Below are 18737 nucleotides of genomic sequence, written 5' to 3'. Positions count from 1 at the left end.
CTAGGGCATTTTTCCAGCTAATCAGACAATCTGTTACTTATGTTCATCCCATTACACCTGAGCAACTCCTCTCCATTCCAGAATGCTATAGGTTCCTCAGTGATACCTCTGGTTGTGTGGTCCAAATATCTTAATTCCCTCCCAGTGCTATGTGGCATTTCAAACTCCTATCTAATTTGCTGGGTACTACCACCTGTAGATCTTGGTTGGCATTATTGCTGTCCAAGTATAGCTCTTCCCTTCAATATGTTTAACAGCATTTCATGAATGTATTGGCATGCATGTTTCTAAGTGTAATCTCACTTTGGTATTTCATGCCCTGTTTGTGGTGTTTCTGTCCAAACTGATATTTGCAGCACTGCATAATTTATTATCAGTGGATTTTATTTCCCTACTGTTAAACCCCTTCTTCCAGATAATTAGTACAGATTATAAAAACAGGCCTAATTCTAACCCCTTTGTCGTGGTGTTAGACACCTACCATCTTAACATTGCAGGTTAATATTACCTTTTGTCTACTACTAGAGCCCAGACATATTTCATAAACTATTATTGTGTTAGCCATTTAAAAAATGTCTAGGAAATTGAAGATATTTAAATACAACTATAATTAGCCTGTGGAATTTTGTTTTGTTCAGATTTGTAATCCAGGATCTCTAGCAGAGAGAAATTAACTCAATGCTAGAAGAATTAGACTCTGCTATAATAATGTAAAATTAAACCAAACTGGTTAGTCCATTTGCCACTGCCTTCTGCTGGATGTAATCAGAAATACCCAGCTCTGTCTCATAAGCCCTGTATTTGCACCACTCTCAGAAATGAGTCAGATATGTTGGGAACTGTAGCTCCTAGGTGCTATGGTAATACAAATAATAATTAATCATAAAACACATTAAACATTTCTTCCTTTGGAGCAGCTAGTTTTGGAGCATACAAGAGGAGACCTATTATGGACTCTAATTTTGAGTAACATGTAGGAAGTAGAAGTAGATCAAAAAGTAGCTACCACCCCTGTTAAGCCACTGAGTAACAGTGATGACAGTACAACTAAACTTACTGTCTTCATGGGAAGAATCTCCTAAAAAGCAAGTTAAACTTTTTGATTCTAAACTTTCAGAAAAGAGGATTAAAAAAAATAAATAAAAGGAAGCTAATCAAAAACACCCTAAAGTCAAAAGTGTGGAAATTAAATCCTCAGACTCAGAATAGAAGCAGCTTGTATGTATACTATAATTATGCAAGAATATTGAAATGACCATGCAGAGTCAGTCACAGAAGGTATGCATACCCTTGAACAAAAAAAGAAATAAGGGCAGCGATGGGAAAAAAAAAAAATCCATGTAGTCAAATGGCATAATACAAGAGATTATTCTGGTCAAACAGTTGTCCTCCATAAAATGGAAGTCCAGTCTAAGTGAAGCCAACAGAAAGACGCAAACTATGGCAAATAAAACTGAAGATGGAGTTAGGAATTTGAACCGCTAATCACCAAAACCTCCCAAATCTAAGTATATTGGAAGATGAAACCCTATTAGAATGAGTCTGCTAGATCACTATGGAGTAAAAGGACTGATTAGAGCGTTAGTACATTACAGTAAAGCTAAATAACTTGTGTGCATTAGCTTTCACCACTGTCGGAGACTGAGGTGTCTGAAAACAAAGTGCTGGAGCAAACTGACATGTACGACACATAAATGGATGAGAATACTGTTATGGGTTTTGCCAGAAGCTGGGAATGGATCACTTGATGATTACCTGTTCTGTTCATTCCCTCTGGGGCCCTGGCATAGGCCACTGTCAAAAGACAGGATACTGGGCTAGATGGACCTTTGGTCTGACGCAGTATGGCTATTCTTATGGGTTGAATTAAACCTTGTTATGGGTCCAGTGTAACCGCCATTTTACATTCAGGATAAATGTAAAGAAGCCATTGTAATCAGGTGACTGAAACAGTTGAGTGGCCACTACCCCAAACACAGGCCCATGTCTCCTGTCAAAATGAAGGCACATCCCAGGTCACTCAGGAATTTGAATTATATGGGCAGGAGCTCAGCTAGGCATTGTTTGAGTAAGAGTGTGTACGTGAGATTGAAAAACAGAACAGTGACAGAAGCAGAGAGAAACCCAAGCAAACAGTAACAGAAGTGCTGGTAATGTGGCCCTGAGGGAAAGCTAGAAGTGAGAGCTTTTTGGAAAGGCAGGCTTAGAATAGCGAGCAAAGGAACTGTCTCCTGTTTGGTTTCTCCTGTATTCAGAGAAACAGTACTTTGTCTATTTTTTGTAAATAAATAAAATTGCATCAAAGAAATACATGACTCTCACCAATTTCTCACCCTAACTGGAACAACCTAAAAGACCCTGATTTTTTGGCTAGCCACATAGGTCACAAGGGGTAACAATCTCATCAGTAACATTGGAGAGTATAAAAAAATTACTGTAAGGGATATAAACACTTGTGTTTGGAAGCATAAGCTCACCATTAACTAATAGGGTTAGAATAACCTGCTTATAGGGAAATTTTTCTGTAATTGTCCATTTTAGGCTTTCTTTCATCTTCCTCTGAAGCATTTGATACTGGCCACAGGATACTGGACTAGATTAGCCAGATGAGTCTGGTCCAGCGAGTGGAGTCTCTGTTAGCTGAAATGATGAGGACTTCCAGTTTTGGAGCAGAATGTTTGGAGCTCCTTTCCCATTGCCGCTGAATTTCTGAGTGGTAACACTTTGCAGCATAGTGACAGCTGTGAAGTTCTGGATGCCTACGTATTTAAGATCTTTTGCATTTACATGTTGTTCTCCATCCAGAGCTCTCAATGTACTTTACAAATACTAATCTTCAGAATAACTCTGAGGTAAATAACGGTTATAACCATATTTTCTGTGAAGACTTGCCCAAATTAGTTGAAATTGTCACCTGGTTCAATCTTGGTGACTGCCCAAGAAGAGATGTAGGTAAGGGGAAAGAACTTTCCAAATTTCTCAGAGGTTACTGGGGGTCTTTTCATTTTGTAAGTTTTGAAGCATTTGGCCAGGCTGTCTCTGTCTTGCTGTTTTTTTTAAATCTAATTTATGGCCTCCTCTCTTCCCTCTTTCTTTCATGCATACATCTCAAATGTGGTATGTTCATTCAAGTCCCAAAGTTAATTGTGTCCCACGCAGATTTAGCGTCCCTTCTCTTTTACCATTGAAAAGTCCTTCCGCCAGAAATAAAGTACCATGAAACTGAAGTTATGGAAAGAGTTATTTACATAAAAGGACTAAGTCCCACATTTTAAATCAAGTAAATTTGTGTCCCTGTCATTTTGGGTTCTTGTCACACATTGTGTCCCTCATTTATGCATTGCCAGGTTGAGAGGTGAGCTTTCAGGGGTAGAGGAGTGGAGTAAAAATCAGCTGATGAAAGCTTTCACTACTGGAGAAAGGTTGAGAAATTGGTAGATTACATGTTCTACGCTATTCATGTAAGCTACAAAGGAAGGCTGCTATAAAAGCTGTATTTGAGATGATGTCTGGTTTTGGTTTTGGGGGGTTTTTTTCCCCTTCCCGGCTGCCATTTAGTGTCAGTGCAGCTTTTCCTACAGGAAATGGCCATTTGATGGAAATTTCACTGCTCTCCCATTTCAGGAGAAAATGTTGCTAGTTAATTAGGACAACCTAGGAATCGAACTACAGTACCATCTTTGTTCTGAAGTAGCTCAAGTATGGGGACAAAGGGGGAACGAAACCTGATGAGCAGAGCCACTTGGGGAAAAAGCAGTTCAGTTTAAACCTAACAAGCAAGCTTTGTGTGGCTTTTTTTGAAGTTAGGATTGCTGCAGGCAGCATAGATCAGTAAACCGCCTTCAGCTTTCTAAAAGATGTATTTTGACCTCAGGAGTTATATTTTGATAGATCATTTTCCTTCCTCTGTAGTTGTTTTCATTTTTGACTTTTAAAGAACAGTGCTGTTTTTGCTCACATTCTTCATTATGACATTTCCTTATTTAAAAATGCAAGTGCATGTTCTCAAAGGAATTATACTTGCATATAAATACATTGAAGAATCAACTGTGTGAAAAGTTGTCATTGGGAAATAGACCTAATAAAATAAAATACAGAGAGCTTCTCACACTTAAATTGGAGTCACTAATGTAGGGCCTTACAGATACTACCATTGTTTTCTGGCACTCTTCTTTATATAGCCAGTGTGGATTATTTCCTTTGCCTCATGACAAGGAGTCACACCCCATGGAACAATGCTCTTTTTCTCCATTTCATTGCCCGCAGATTATCTTGCAATCTTTACCACTGATAAAGGAAGGCACAATGATTGGGGAACCAACCTGTGAATTCATCTCTGCCTCAAATTTAGACTCTAGTAGGTCTTCTGCTTCAAACAAGCCAGCTTCACTTGCAGTTCAATTAAATATGTTGCTGTTCTTTTATATGAGATGCATACGTTTATCACACTTATCCCGGGGTTCTAAAACCGCCTATGCTTTTTATTTAGGAGGTTGAAGTGTGTAGTCTCCAAGTACAGATTCGCTGGAGGTATAGTCCTCATCGGAGGTGCATTCTTTCTGTAGTAACTTTATGTGCATATTTGATATTCTATTGTCAACACAGGAGTTACAGAACATAGTTAAGATGTACTGTTAAATATAGTATGCTCCAATTCAGTTCCCTTCCTCTTTCTTCTGTTTGCCTAGGTGGGATCGGCAGGGTTGTTAATGGTGCCTTTATGGTGTTGAAAGGTCATCGGTCAATTGTAAACCAGGTTCGGTTTAATCCCCATACCTACATGATTTGCTCCTCTGGCGTTGAAAAGATTATAAAGGTAAGAGAACAGTCATTGTCATAAATACATTTTTCCTTTAAAAACTGATATTGAAACAGCACCTTTGTTTTGTTAATGACTTACTTCCCTCCCCGCCTCCCCCCCAAAAAAAGGTTTGATGCCAAGGGGGCTAGTCCCTTTATCTGTCTGGCCCCAAACAAGGTGTGTCCCCCATGAGTTGTCATGACTTCATAGCAGCATAGGCTCTCATAGTATGGACTATGTTTTAATGTATGTCTGTTTGTCTGTCTTGTGGACACTCTCCCTTTCATAATACCCTACCATTTGCAATCATATTCCTGTGACAACAACAGAAATTGCGTACATAGAAAAGTAACATTAGGAAAATGTCGGTGCGGTGTTTTTTTTTTGTTTTTTTTTAATATAATTTAATTTGTTCTGTATCCAGATGCTAAGAGTTAGCATCACATGACCTGCAGCCCTTAACTGATCATCAGCAAGTGCTGCTGTTTGGTAGCAGTATTCTGAAGGCAATGGCTCAAGTTGGCTAGCCTATCAAGCGGACATGATTTGTCTCTTACCCAACTCTTTAATTTGGGCAACCTATTTTTTCCATATATTTGAATCCATATTACATCAGTGCCATGTTCCTGATATTAGACATTGTCTCTTTTTTTATATATGTTTTTAATAGCAGATTTTTTCAGCTAAATATAGTGTTTTATTAGAGATTGGCAAAAGTAGAATTTTCAATCTAAACCAATTGAATTTCAAATGGTGTGGGGGCATAGGGTCAGATCTGAATTTTAGGGATTTGAATCTTCCCCTATGGTTTGTTTCCTGCTTGGGCCTGAAGGAAAAGGAACCTATTTTCCAGTTTCATTTTGAGCATATCTAAAGTCTCATGAGATTTTGGCCCGAATTGGCAGAAATGTAGTATGATCAGTTATCTCATATGATTTCTGACATCCTGGAAGACTTCAGTACAACTGAACCTTAGCCTATACCTGACCCAAGTACTACCTCCTGGGTCCATTTATAATTTTTCACAAAAGTGTATTAAGATGCTTGTACAATGATGACATGAATAAGTGGAGCTGTATAAGTTACCATATCTTTGTATGTATTCAAGAGGGGATGGACATTGCTAGGTGTTAGAATTGTCTCTTCTCTGTATTCTGCATTTTAAAATGTGCAGAATTTTCAGAAGGCCAGTGACTACCAGAAACTACATGGAATGCAGAGGTATATCCTATTTTGCTATCAAGTACTTCTCTCGGGGGCGTAAGATAAGCTGGCTTCTGTTCCTGAGTTGTCCTAGGTGTTTGTACAGCACCTACCATGCTTTGCATGCCACTGCAACGGAAATAAGTAATTCTGTTTCACTGTTCCTGTTGACAGACCTAGACTGACCAAATTTCTAACCATGAAAACTGATCCTGCTTCAAACCATTTGCTTGAATGGCTTTGTAAGATTCTTGAGTGCACATGGCTGGAAAGGAGGTTGTTTGAGTATAACTAAATGCTTTTAGTCAGTTACAAATTGACCTTTACCCTGCCAAGGAATGTTTTAATAGTCTGCAACTTGGGGATGAGACCTGGCCCAAATCCTTGGGAGCATGGCCCAGTGCCCATCTGCTTCATTCACATTCCAACTATTAACAGCCTTTAGAATCTTATCCTAATTCCACTTTCTTCTTCGTGTTTTCCTCTGACACATTAGTTTTGCACCTCCACTTTCCTCCTCTTCTTTCTTTCTTTCCATTTTCATTTATATTCTCCTGAGAGACTTGTGTGTGTGTTTTTAAAATAAAATATCTGGCTTGCATCATCCTAAGTATGGATTTTGACAAAGTGTGTTGTACAGTCTTTAGAAGCTTATTGACTTTCCATTTCTAACAGACTGCCTGTTTCTATTTAAACGCAATTCTGCCAGAGGAATTTTTGGCTCTGTGAACTTAATTCATGCAGTCTAAAGTCTCTCTTTTGGATTTTGGCTATATTGACCCTTTACCCTGTGAATCCTTCCTGCATGACTGTGCTTAGTCTGTTGGATTAACTTTGGCATAAACACATCCCCTGTGTTGCTTTTGTGTACACTTTTTTTTCCCCTTTTTGTCTAATGATTAAAAGCTTGGTTCAGTTAAGTGTTCATTCAGCGGTTGTGTAACTTTCGAAGACCACTCTGCTCCAGCGCTTCCTTTAAAAGACAATTTCTGTTGTCACAGTGAGTGTGATGGAACTTGCTTATCTGCTTTGAAACAACTGAAGTCTTTAAGATCACAAGTTGGAAACAAATCAGTGGGGAAAAAAAGTTTAATAAAATCCAGGCAACTCCATACATGAAAGTGGCAGAACTTCTTGCCCTTTGATTGTTGTACATCATCAGTCTGGCTCAGCTAATTATGCTTCTCATTTAGGGGCCAGCATGTCTTGAGTTCAAGTCTGTTGCCAGCATTTGAGCTCATTTCCAGTGCTGAGATCTGCACTGCAGTACTGCAGGTGAAGGTTGCTAACCTATTAGAGGTACCATCTTACATAGCAGCAGTTACCAAACTGATCTGCAGAGCAATTGCTCGTCATGGGAAGTAGGTAGGGTACATGGTGCTGGCTGCTTCTCTTCGTTTCCAGTTCCTGTGACAAGTGTCCAGTGCTCTTCATTGCAAGGAAAAGCCTGGTGGCCAATAAAAGCAGCTGCTTTTAAGAAGGTAAAAGTCAATTTAGCTGCCTCTGCTAAGGGTCCGTGCTATGCATTTGGATGAGAGGATTCAGGAGGTACGAGAGGGAATGATGTCCATGGAAAAGAGGAAGAAAAGGACCAAGTGGCAGAGATGCATGTTGAGGGCAGACGGAGACAGAACAGGTGGATGGAAAAGATGAGATGAAGAACAACAGGAAATGGCTTTTTATTGCATTAAAGCCTCTCAAAATGTATATCCTTTCCTAATGTGACGTTTTCATGTAAGCAATTACTGTAGCTGCCTCAGGGATGTCATGATATTGCAAGTGAGAGGGGAGATGCACAATGGACCTCTACAGCTAGTTTTTAAATCACTTTCTTAAAAGCTCTCCTCTTCCCTTCACTGCCACTCGAAAAAATCCTTTTTATTTTTTTAAATGAAGATATAAAGACAACCTTTCAGCTATTGACTAGTGTTCCATTTCCTCAGCTATACGAGGTCGGTGATGAGCTAAAAGTGTGGATACAAGCAATTGTTTGGGTTTTAATTTTTAGACTAGCTTTACTAAATTTAGCACTTATTGAAGTAAGACACTGCTAGCACCGACATCTAGGTATAATACAGACAAGCTATTTGAGATTCCCACGCACTTCTGCCAACACACTTGCTATTTTAGTGCTGGGTACCAAATGAAGGCCAAATTAATCTCTGGCTTAACTCTAATAAAATCAGTGGTCTTACTCCAGAGGTGGCTTTGGCCTTTGATTTTTAAAATGAACCCACATGAATATATCTCATTGGCTTGGACTTTTGATGTTCACCAGACCTGAAAACACGGCATGTAAGAAGCTTTAAATTCAAAGCTGGGTGCTTATTTTGAGGGTATAGTTAAACCCAGAGTACTTCAAACAGCCCTGATTGAGCCCCATCATGCTCATTTTGCTCAGGATTAAAGTGTGTTTGAATCCATATTACCAGAGAGGAAATGCTGGATGCATTAACCCCTGAGTATAGCTCTCTCTCTTTCCAAGTGCAGGCTTCTGAAGGGAGGACATGATTTTGAAGAGTGTAGAAGTGAGTTAAGGTACTGGTTTAATAGCTGCCCTTTGCAGTTTTATTTAGTTTAACATCTTTCCTACAAACTGCATTGCAAACTCCTTTACAATTAAATGATAGAATGAAAAAATGGTCTGACACAGAGAGATGCAGATGAGGCACCCCCACCAGCACCTGTGAAGCCAGAGAGGAGGTCTGTGCAGCTGGGCAGGGGATGCTGGGAGTACAGCGAGAATGTCCATAGGACACAAACTAAAGCAAGTCCAGGGAGAGTTTTAAGAATGACGGTCATTTTGCATTAAATCCTAAAATGAATAGCAGCTTTGGAGTTTGAGGATGAGTGGTGATGTTCCACTTGTTTGAAAATTACCAGTGTATCAAATATAGGAAAATCTTTTCACCCTTGTTTCTATGGTGACAAGCCATGTAGACATGGCTATCTGCTGCTGCTTGGTAGGATAATCTGATGTAGTCAGGTGGCTCTAATTATTTTCACTTACATTAAGAGCATAACTTTTTTTCAGTTATTTTGACATGGTGTATAAATTATGTGCAGTACCTCATGGATTTTCCTGGATTATGACCTCTCCCCAAGTCGGAGACACTTGGGGCTGCATTTCTCTTCCTATGAATAACAAAGGCAGCTTAGACTTGTAAGTAGAGCTCCAGTGCTCAGTTACGCCCCTTGCATGATCATCCAAGCATCCTCATCTCTGACCAGGCAGATAATTCTGCACTCAGATATCTGTTGCCATCCCAGGTTTTAAAACCAAAATTTGGGACAACTGGGAGTAGTTTTGGTCTCCTCTCCTCTTTCTACTGGGAGATGAATTATTTTAGGGATTGTTACCTGCCAAGCTTATTATCTCCATTTGTTCCACATCCCTCAGTGTGGTGGTCACCCAGACAGGACAGGCAAAAGGCCAAGGCATTTTGTTTATGAAGAAACCCAGTTCAGGTTCCACCAAGGGAAACTCTGCCCCAGTTGCTCCCAAACCAGGAAAGACTCCTCCAGAGATGCTTTCACAGGAGCAGGCCAGATCAGTTTTCTCAGTGCTTGGGACCTAGTTCCTGTTCTTTACAATCAGGCATATTTTGGGGGAAGAAATTCAAAAATCCCTGTAATTCAAAACTGTAGGGCTGTTTCATTGCTGCGTAGCCTTCTGGGCTCAGGCAGGTCCTAGAGAACTCCAGCCCAAGCCTGGAAGTCTACACAGCAATGAAACAGTCCCACAGCCCAAGCCATGCGAACCCGAGTTGGCTGGCATGGGCCAACTGCAGGGGTGTTTGTTTTTTTTTTGCTCTGTAGACATACCCACAGTCTCCCTGCTGCCAGTTCCAGTAGCCCTTGGCTGCTAGGAGCAGCAGCTCTGGGATGCTCGGTGTGAAATGGCACATATGTAGTTTGCATGGGTGGCATGTGAACAGCCAGCTGGGGGAGGCTAGCCCGAGGCCCCGCCCCTTCCGTGTTTTCTCCCCAATCGCCCCGCTGGAGCCCAGAGCCTTTTCACCGTGGCCGCAAGCCCTGCCCCAGGCTAACGCCCCTAGCCCCGGGAGGGAGGGTTGCGTGGCTCCAGCCCCAGAGCACCAGGAGGGAGGGGCGGCGCAGCCCCACCCCAGGAGTGCCAGGAGGGTTGTCGGCATGGCCCCAGGCCCCTCAGTCCCAGAGCGCCGGGAGGGAAGGCAGGTGGCGCGGCCCAAGCCAGGGCTACCACACAGGGAGTCTAGAGCCGCGCAGAGCGGGAAGCAGGAGGGGGGAGGCTTGGGGGCAGAGTGTGGGCAGGGTCACGCCGTTTGGGGAGGCACAGCCTCCCCCCAGCTTATGATACCCGCCGCACATGGCAGTCCAGTAGGCATGTGGGACAGGATGGAGCTTGCTCAGTACAGATGGAATCTGCAGAGAATTTAGCAGCCAAATTCTAACTAGTCTCTACTGAGCATTTACAAACTGAAATATTTCAAAGGCTCATAACTTGGCCAAATTTGGACACTTTTCACAAGAACAGCAAAAGGCACATCCCTGACGCAGCCTCCCTCCTTGACAGATTTAAAATTCTTGCTGCTAAGCATGTAGACTCCCAAGTTTCTCAATGAAATCATGGTTGTAAACATTTTTTTTAACATGGGCAAAACCAGTATAGTTTTTCCTGTTCTTTCTGGGAAATGGCTCAACCATTTTTTCTATAACTTCTCCAAAAAATTCAATCTGAGGCAGACACCCAGCGTGGAAACTTGCAGCCCAAACAATTAGTTTGGCAACATTCTAAGGGACTGAAAATTGGGTCTTTATAATGGAAGCATTGGGCAACCCTGAGGGTATGTCTACACTACGAAATTAGGTCGATTTTGTAGAAGTCGATTTTTAGAAACCGATTTTATACAGTCGATTGCATAGCTCCACACTAAGCCCATTAAGTCGGCGGAGTGTGTCCTCACTACCGTGGCTAGCATTGACTTACAGAGCGGTGCACTGTGGGTAGCTATCCCACAGTTCCCGCAGTCTCCGCTGCCCATTGGAATTCTGGGTTAAGCTCCCAATGCCTGATGGGGCAAAAACATTGTCACGGTTGGTTTTGGGTACATGTCGACAGGCCCCACTCCCTCCCTCCCTCCGTGAAAGCAATGGCAGACAATCATTTCGCACCTTTTTTCCTGGGTTACCCATGCAGACACCATACCACGGCAAGCATGGAGCCCGCTCAGCTCATCGTCACCGTACGTCTCCTGGGTGCTGCTGGCAGACATGGTACTGCATTGGTACACAGCAGCAGCTCTTGCCTTCGCGACAGATGGTGCAGTAGGACTGATAGCCGTCATACGTCTCCTGGGTGCTCCTGGCAGACCTCGGTGAGGTCGATCGGGGCACCTGGACAGACATGGCTATCCTCCTCTTAGAGCACCGAATGGGAGCCAGAGACTCCAGGTCATTCTCTTCTTTAAGTTTCGTCTCATGGAGATTCAGTTCTGCTTGGAATATCATGCGAGCTGGAGGCTTCTGCCTCAGGCTGCTCTCCCAGCTGGCAGCACCGCGTGGTTGCACCTACCCCTTGCTCCCATGGCTCATGAAGCCTGAACAGTAGTAAGGAGCAGTTCAACTATAGGCTAAGCAAGTGCAGAATGGTGGTAGAATGTGCCTTTGACGTTTAAAAGCTCGCTGGCGCTATTTGCTGACTAGGTCAGACCTCAGTGCAACCAACATTCCCATTATTATTGCTGCTTGCTGTGTGCTCCATAATATCTGTGAGAGTAAGGGGGAGACGTTTATGGCGGGGTGGGAGGTTGAGGCAAATTGCCTGGCGTCCGATTTTGAGCAGCCAGACACCAGAGCGATTAGAAGAGCACAGCAAGGCGCGTTGCGCATCAGAGAGGCTTTGAAAACCAGTTTCATGACTTGCCAGGCTTCGGTGTGACAGTTGTGTGTGTTTCTCCTTGATGCAAACCTGCCCCCTTAGTTGATTTTAATTCCCCTGTAAGCCAACCACCCTTCCCCTTTGAAATAAAGTAACTATTGTTTTGAAACCATGCATTCTTTCTTTATTTAATTTTTTTTTAAAAGAGATAACTGACAAGGTAGCCCGGGTGGGGTGGGGGAGGAGGGAAGGACAAGGCCACATTGCTTATTGTAGCCACACTAAAAATCAAACTGTTTGAATGACAGCCTTCTGTTGCTTCGGCCATCCTCTGGAGTGGAGTGGCTGGGTGCCCGGAGCCTCCCCCGCCTCATTCTTGGGCATCTGGGTGAGGAGGCTATGGAACATGGGGAGGAGGGTAGGCAGTTATACAGTGGATGCAGCGGGGGTCTGTGCTCTTTTCGGCTTTCCTGCAGGTCCAACAGACTCTTCATCATGTCCGTTTGCTCCCCCATTAGCCTCAGCATCGCGTTCTGCCTCTGCGCTCACTTAATTCTTTCCTGGCCTCTGCCACTGAATGCCTCCATGCATTAAGATGTGTCCTATCAGTGTGGGAGGACTGCATGAGCTCGGAAAACATGTCATCGCGAGTGCGTTTTTTTTTCGCCTTCTAATCTGCGATAACCTCAAGGACGGAGATGATAGTGGGAGCGTAGAAACATTCTACGCTCTACGATTCTGGGGGGACTGCATGGTAACCTGTGCTGCTGAGTTCGCCACGCTGACCAAACAGGAAATGAAATTCAAAAGTTCCCAGGGCTTTTCCTGTGTACCTGACTAGTGCATCAGAGTTCAAAGTGCTGTCCAGAGCAGTCACAGTGGAGCACTTGGATAGAACCCAGAGGCCAATACTGTCGATTTTTGTCCACGCTACCTCAAATTCGACCCAGCAAGGTCGATTTTTAGCGCTACTACCCTCGCTGGGGAGGAGTATACAAGTGGATTTTTAACAGCCCTATAAGTCGATGGAACGGGGTTGGGTGTGTGGACGCATTCATTTTAAAATCGACCTAACGCGGCTAAATTCGACCTAACCCCGTAGTGTAGACCAGAGCTATGTATAGGTGATGCTGCCAGCTCTGTCTACAATACATATATACATAATTATAATATTGGACTTATATTAATCATTAGCAAAGTGATAGTGGTTAGTGTCAGAGTCCAGATTAATGCTTTAGTCTTGTTGCTTCTCCATCTGGAAATAAAATAAAGAGGATCTAAGTATTGCATTAGCTAGTGCATCCCATGATCCCTACAGAGCATTGGTATTCTGTTCTTTCATCGAGAAACCTCTAGCAGCACTGGGCTCTGCATCAGTAGCATAGCCAAGACTGTTGACATTGAGTCAGTCAATTTCCCAACATCACTGCCCAGCTCCCCTTCAAAGGTAGCGTAAATAAATATCTAAACAGTCTTACTTCCCCTCTCTTTCATGGGAATGCAGGAGTGGGGGATCTTTTTGATTAGATCTACTGCAGTCCCTTGACATCAGGTGCATCGAGGGATGGGGAAGTCAATCTCTCACATAACCTTTTAATTCAGGACTGTTTAGCAGATTTACTAGTAATATCCAGCTTTTTACCTGCATGCATTCAGCATCCTGATCACTGAGCAGATTTATTTATATATATATATATATATGCATGCAACTGGATGAAATGTCACTGCACATCATTACAAGTGATCCTAGTTTCCTGGGAAACAAGTTCCTTCATTATTGCTTAGATTGTACTGTAGGCAACAAACTATTCTTACCCATAGTGAGTAAGCAACACCTATTTATACAAAAATAGAACACTGATATTTGCAAGAAATATTACAGTCTGAAATACTGAAATTATTGGGGATTTGTGATGTGAGCCGCCAAGGGAGGAAAAACTCCTTTTAAAAAAAAATCTGGAATGGGGTGAAAGGAACAGTTCTCCAAGTACTAGAAGTTCTTGTTTGGGAGGTGGGGGACAGTTATGTCTAAAACATGGTCTTTTATAGCATAATCTTTGCATTTGTGTTGCTATAGTATTTGAAATGCTTTTAAATAGTATGTATTTAAAATAGTGTGTGTGTGTGTGTGTGTGTGTGTGTATATATGTATATATAAAAAGCAATGTATTCTTCTGTTTTACTCTTACAGATCTGGAGTCCTTATAAGCAGCCTGACTGCACAGGAGATCTGGATGGTAGAATTGAGGATGATTCACGTTGCCTCTACACTCATGAAGAGTACATTAGTCTTGTGCTGAACAGTGGCAGTGGTCTGTCCCATGATTATGCCAACCAGTCTGTCCAGGAAGATCCACGAATGATGGCATTCTTTGACTCCCTCGTGCGCCGGGAGATTGAAGGCTGGAGTTCTGACTCCGACAGCGACCTTAGTGAAAGCACCATCTTGCAGCTCCATGCTGGAGTAAGTGAACGCTCCGGGTATAGTGAATCAGAGTCCTCTGCCTCTCTGCATCACTCCCCACCACAAATGGCAGAAGAATCGGACGAAACAGCCTATAACTTAGGGACCTTAAGATCAACAGAATCTCCGCCAGCAAGAGAAGATGTGGCTTCTCGTCAACAGAGGCTATCTGCACTTAGAAGATATCAGGATAAACGTCTCCTGGCTCTTTCCAATGAGTCTGATTCTGATGAGAATACCTGTGAGGCAGAACTGGACACAGACCTTTTCCCACGGCCAAGGTCCCCAAGTCCTGAGGAGAATGAATCTAGCAGTTCTAGCAGTAGTAGCAGCACAGATGATGAAGAGGAATTGAATGAACGACGTGCATCAACACGTCAACGCAATGCATTGAGACGACGACAGAAAATACAAAGGGAAGAGAGGACTAGTACAAATCCAGAAAATGTGAGCACCTACATAGGTGAGGATCTCTATGATTACCCACAGATCAAAGTAGATGACCTTTCTTCTTCTCCAGCTTCTTCACCTGGAAGAAGTTCTACTAATATGGAGGTCCTCAAAGGAAGGGCCTCTCCTTGCTCAGATAGTGAATCAGTAGAGAGAAAGATTTACAAGGCTTACAAATGGCTTCAGTATTCTTATATATCCTATTCAACTGGTAAAGATGGTGAATCCTCTCATGAAGAGGGGGAGAATGATGAGGGGAGACCAGGAACTAGTGGAAGACACAGTACAGCACCCTCATTAAATAAGGAAGATGCTAGTAACTTGGGTTTATTAGTTCCTCAAGGTGCCCAAGATATTTCTACTGAAAGCCACAGCAAAGAAACTTTAAAGGAATATGGCACGGTAGAAAACTCTAGTAATGGTCAAGATCATGAACGCGACAATCAGCGACAGACGGAGGATCAAGAAAGCACATCCCAAGACACCAGCAGTGGGTCTGTAGAACATTCTTTTGAGACCAAAAAGCTCAATGGAAAAGCCATCTGCAAAGGGCTAAGTAGTCGTACCGAAGAGCCATGCACTCAACCTGCAGGACTTCTAGAACAGAAAAACAGCCAGAACTGTCAACCAGCATCAAGCCACCACTCACTGGCTATTTCCAAGGATTCACTCTCTGCTGCCGCCATCTGTGGTGGATCTGGCAATTACTCCAGAAACCAAACTGATGACAGTGAGGACAGGAACCTTGAGACATCCTGTGTAAATCACAATAATGGCCACTTACATCCTTGCCCTTCATATTTCAACAATGGACAGAGATTTGGAGAGCAGGAGACTATAACCCAAGGACTACAATCACACTTAAATGCTGATAATGGCAACATTGTACAGACAGGTGTGACCTTGCACAAAGACTGTTGCCTGTCTGAAATGGACTCCAACAGTTACAGTGTGGGTACGAAAGAGGATATCAGCAACTTGCATCTGACAGACAGTGAGAGCTCTCAAGCTCTTGGAGGACTGAAAAGGCACAGAGCAGAGTTTGAAGACACAGATTCAGAGAATTCTTCATCAGAAAAGAAGTTAAAAACATGATAAATGAAAATATCTGTTTAGCACACTCTCTTGCGTGCGTGCTCGCTCTCTCCTTAAAAAAGAAAAACAGGAAGTATTAAAGGCACCAAGAGCCGGGGGTCTAAAATGTTGCTTTTCTGACTCTCCTTTCCATTCTTCAGTGGGTCTATTTTAGATTGCCTATGGCTCATGCTGTATAAAAATCCAATCAACTCTCTGATAATGAGACTGAGTATAGTGTACCCTTCAAGGTTCTGTTAAAGTAAATCCTTATTAAGACGGTTGACTTATTCTTGTGTGAACGTGTGTTGTTTGTTCAGCCAGCCACCTAATATGACTGGTGTTAATGTAATTATTCTGCTGAAGAGGAGTTTTTGCATATTGATAGTTATTCTACATTGCAGGCTTTACAGTCTCATGAAGAATGATTGTTGAATTAGACCACACTGATAGTGCTGTGCAGTGTGTTCTTTAAAGAAAATGGGAGCAAATGGGAAAAAGCGCTCTGGCCCTGTATTCCACTTCAGAAAGTAAAGAAGTGTCAGATATGTTTTGAAAATATCCTCCTTGTTTATGTATGTGGAGATACTTCATAAAGCACTTACATTGATGTACTTCAGTGAAGTAATTTTAATACGAATATTAAGGTGTAGGAAACAAGCCTCTTTCCAAAATCAGCGTAGGCTGTTCCTATGATACCTTTTACCTTTTTAAAAAAAAGTTAATACAGTTGCATCGTTATGCTGAAATATTGATGTTTGGTGTTAGAAGTGTGAATTGATGTAGACCCAACTCCAGTCAAAGGCCATTCAAATATGGCGCAGAAATATACCCTTGAATGTGCCTGGCATACTTTGGTTCATTGTCACTGGAACGTGACCCTGAATGCAGGGATGTATAACAAAAGCATTACCTTCTGTGTGCATACTTACAAGAGGCAATCCGTCAAAGAAAGAAGATGGTTATTGATTATAGATGGGAGGGAGGGAAGAATGTATAAGATATCTGACACAGCTTTTCAAGCCTTTCCAATTTTGCTGTTCATTTGTATCAAAATTGGTCTTATTCATCACACTAGGGAGCTTGTGCAAATAGGCTGGTGTTAGAGTACGTGGTTGGTTTTTTCCTCTGCCATGCTGCAATATTGAAATTGCAACTGGACCTGTGGTTTCCAGCTCAACAAGTATTTCTATGTATGAGCTATTTACCCTAAATATGGCTACACTGAAACTTAGGAGGTGTCTTGTGTCAGAGAAGGGTGCCTTTGCAGCTTGTCGCTGTGAAGCTGGTATATCATCCTGGAATGATGGGTAATGTTGGCTGGGCCCTGTTTTTTACTAGAGTGCAGTAGTCCAACAGCCCTGACACACTAGGTGTACTGGGGCAGTGGTACTATTGCCCACACAATTAGATGAGAGGAATCTAGGGAGGAAAGAGAAAACAGATACATAGGGAGTAAAAATTACTTGTTTGGTTCTGATAGTATCGATAAAAGAAAAAAATGCTTGTGCTGAATCTAGTAGTTGCTAGAAAGTGCTAGCAAAGGCTGCCTGATTTTCAGGAATAAGGAACTCTGCCTGGGAAGACATTTTTTGCAATACCATTCTGTTCAGCTTGTGGTTCAGCATTGGTTTCAGTATAACTGCCTCACAGATACTGTACCTGGGGGACAGGTAAAATGCCCTGAAAAAAGAAAATGAAAGACATAGAGAGCTTCTGAAAGGATGATGAAAGGAAAGAGGAGAGAGGGAAGGAGAAGGGAGAAGAATGTGCTACCCTTGTGGGAACTGAAAAACCTTGATGAATTAGGAGGAGGAGAGAGAAATGACGTGCCATAGATGATTTCCTCTCTCCTGGTCAGGGTCCGCTTTTCTAAGGGAAAACTCCGATGGTGAGTGATAGAATATTTAACGAGCATGTAAGAAGGTTGGAGGGGGGAAATGTTTTCAAAACAAGTGTAAGTAGCAACAAGGAAGTGTTAATATTTTGCTATCTTACTAGTGGAAAAACATTTCTGTAATAGTGGGACTCAGATTGCTGTAATCGAGATGGCTTCTTAGAATGTCTTTGTTTATACTTTAAAAAAAAAAAAACTGTTGTAAATCCTGGTTTTGTAAGCCCAAATCTTAAGGTTGCAAAAGCAAAAATCTATCTTTTAAAGTTCATTAAATTGGAAACTTTTTTTATCCTTTATAGTCACTTTTTTCCCCCTCCTGTGCATGTGCTATGAAATATCTGGAATTCCTGACCAAATACTCCGCTGAAAAGTATTCCAATAAGCAAGGTCTTTTCTTTGAATGCTTAGTGTGTTACTTTCTAATTTATTTTCTTACTAGAAACAGAAGAACAGCTCCCCAGGGCTTGAAGTTCAGCTCTGTCTTATAACCTCAGGCCATGGGGACTCACTATGGCTTCCCAAAGACGTGCACTGTCCAATGATTCCCTAACAGTCACACTTTCAGCCCTTCCTCTGAGCACCTGCTCTAGGGGAGGGGGAAATTAGGCTGAGATTTAACCCCTTGTTGACCAGGGATTAGATAGCACGGCTGTTCATTAGGACCACACCTTCAAATCCAGTATGATCAGTTCAGCTCTCCATCCTTCCAAGAGGGATACATTTTACTACCAGGATGCTTCATCTCCTGGCCAAGACCTTTTTTAAAAAAAAATCCAGGTCCTGTCTGCTCTGCATGGACATTAACAAATAAAACACTTTCTGTCAGAGGCCAGTCTCAGAGCCTACATTGGTTTGCTGCATTCCTGACTTCTGTCCTGCACCCCAGAATTTTAGTGCTGTACTATGTATATGAGAGACCTGTTCAAGAGCATTTTATCCTATTTTTAGTGTAAAATGGAAAATCTGTATGAAAATGTAACTAAAAACA

At 42.3% G+C, this 18737-nt stretch overlaps 1 protein-coding gene across 1 annotated transcript in view; it reads left to right on the top strand.

Moving 5' to 3' along the window:
* DCAF5 (DDB1 and CUL4 associated factor 5) overlaps positions 1-18038 on the top strand; it is a 91726-nt gene extending 73688 nt beyond the window's left edge. The window contains exons 8-9 of the mRNA XM_024218828.3: positions 4689-4816; positions 14056-18038. Of these exons, the coding sequence (XP_024074596.2) occupies positions 4689-4816; positions 14056-15873 (1946 nt within the window). The 3' untranslated portion in view covers positions 15874-18038. The remainder of the gene's footprint in view (positions 1-4688; positions 4817-14055) is intronic.
* Positions 18039-18737: the final 699 nt, after the last annotated feature.

Source organism: Terrapene carolina, unplaced genomic scaffold (genome assembly GCF_002925995.2).
Source record: "Terrapene carolina triunguis isolate 2854851 unplaced genomic scaffold, T_m_triunguis-2.0 Scaffold96, whole genome shotgun sequence".
Classification (NCBI taxonomy): Eukaryota; Metazoa; Chordata; order Testudines; family Emydidae; genus Terrapene; species Terrapene triunguis.
This window is presented reverse-complemented; position numbering and strand designations above follow the sequence as displayed.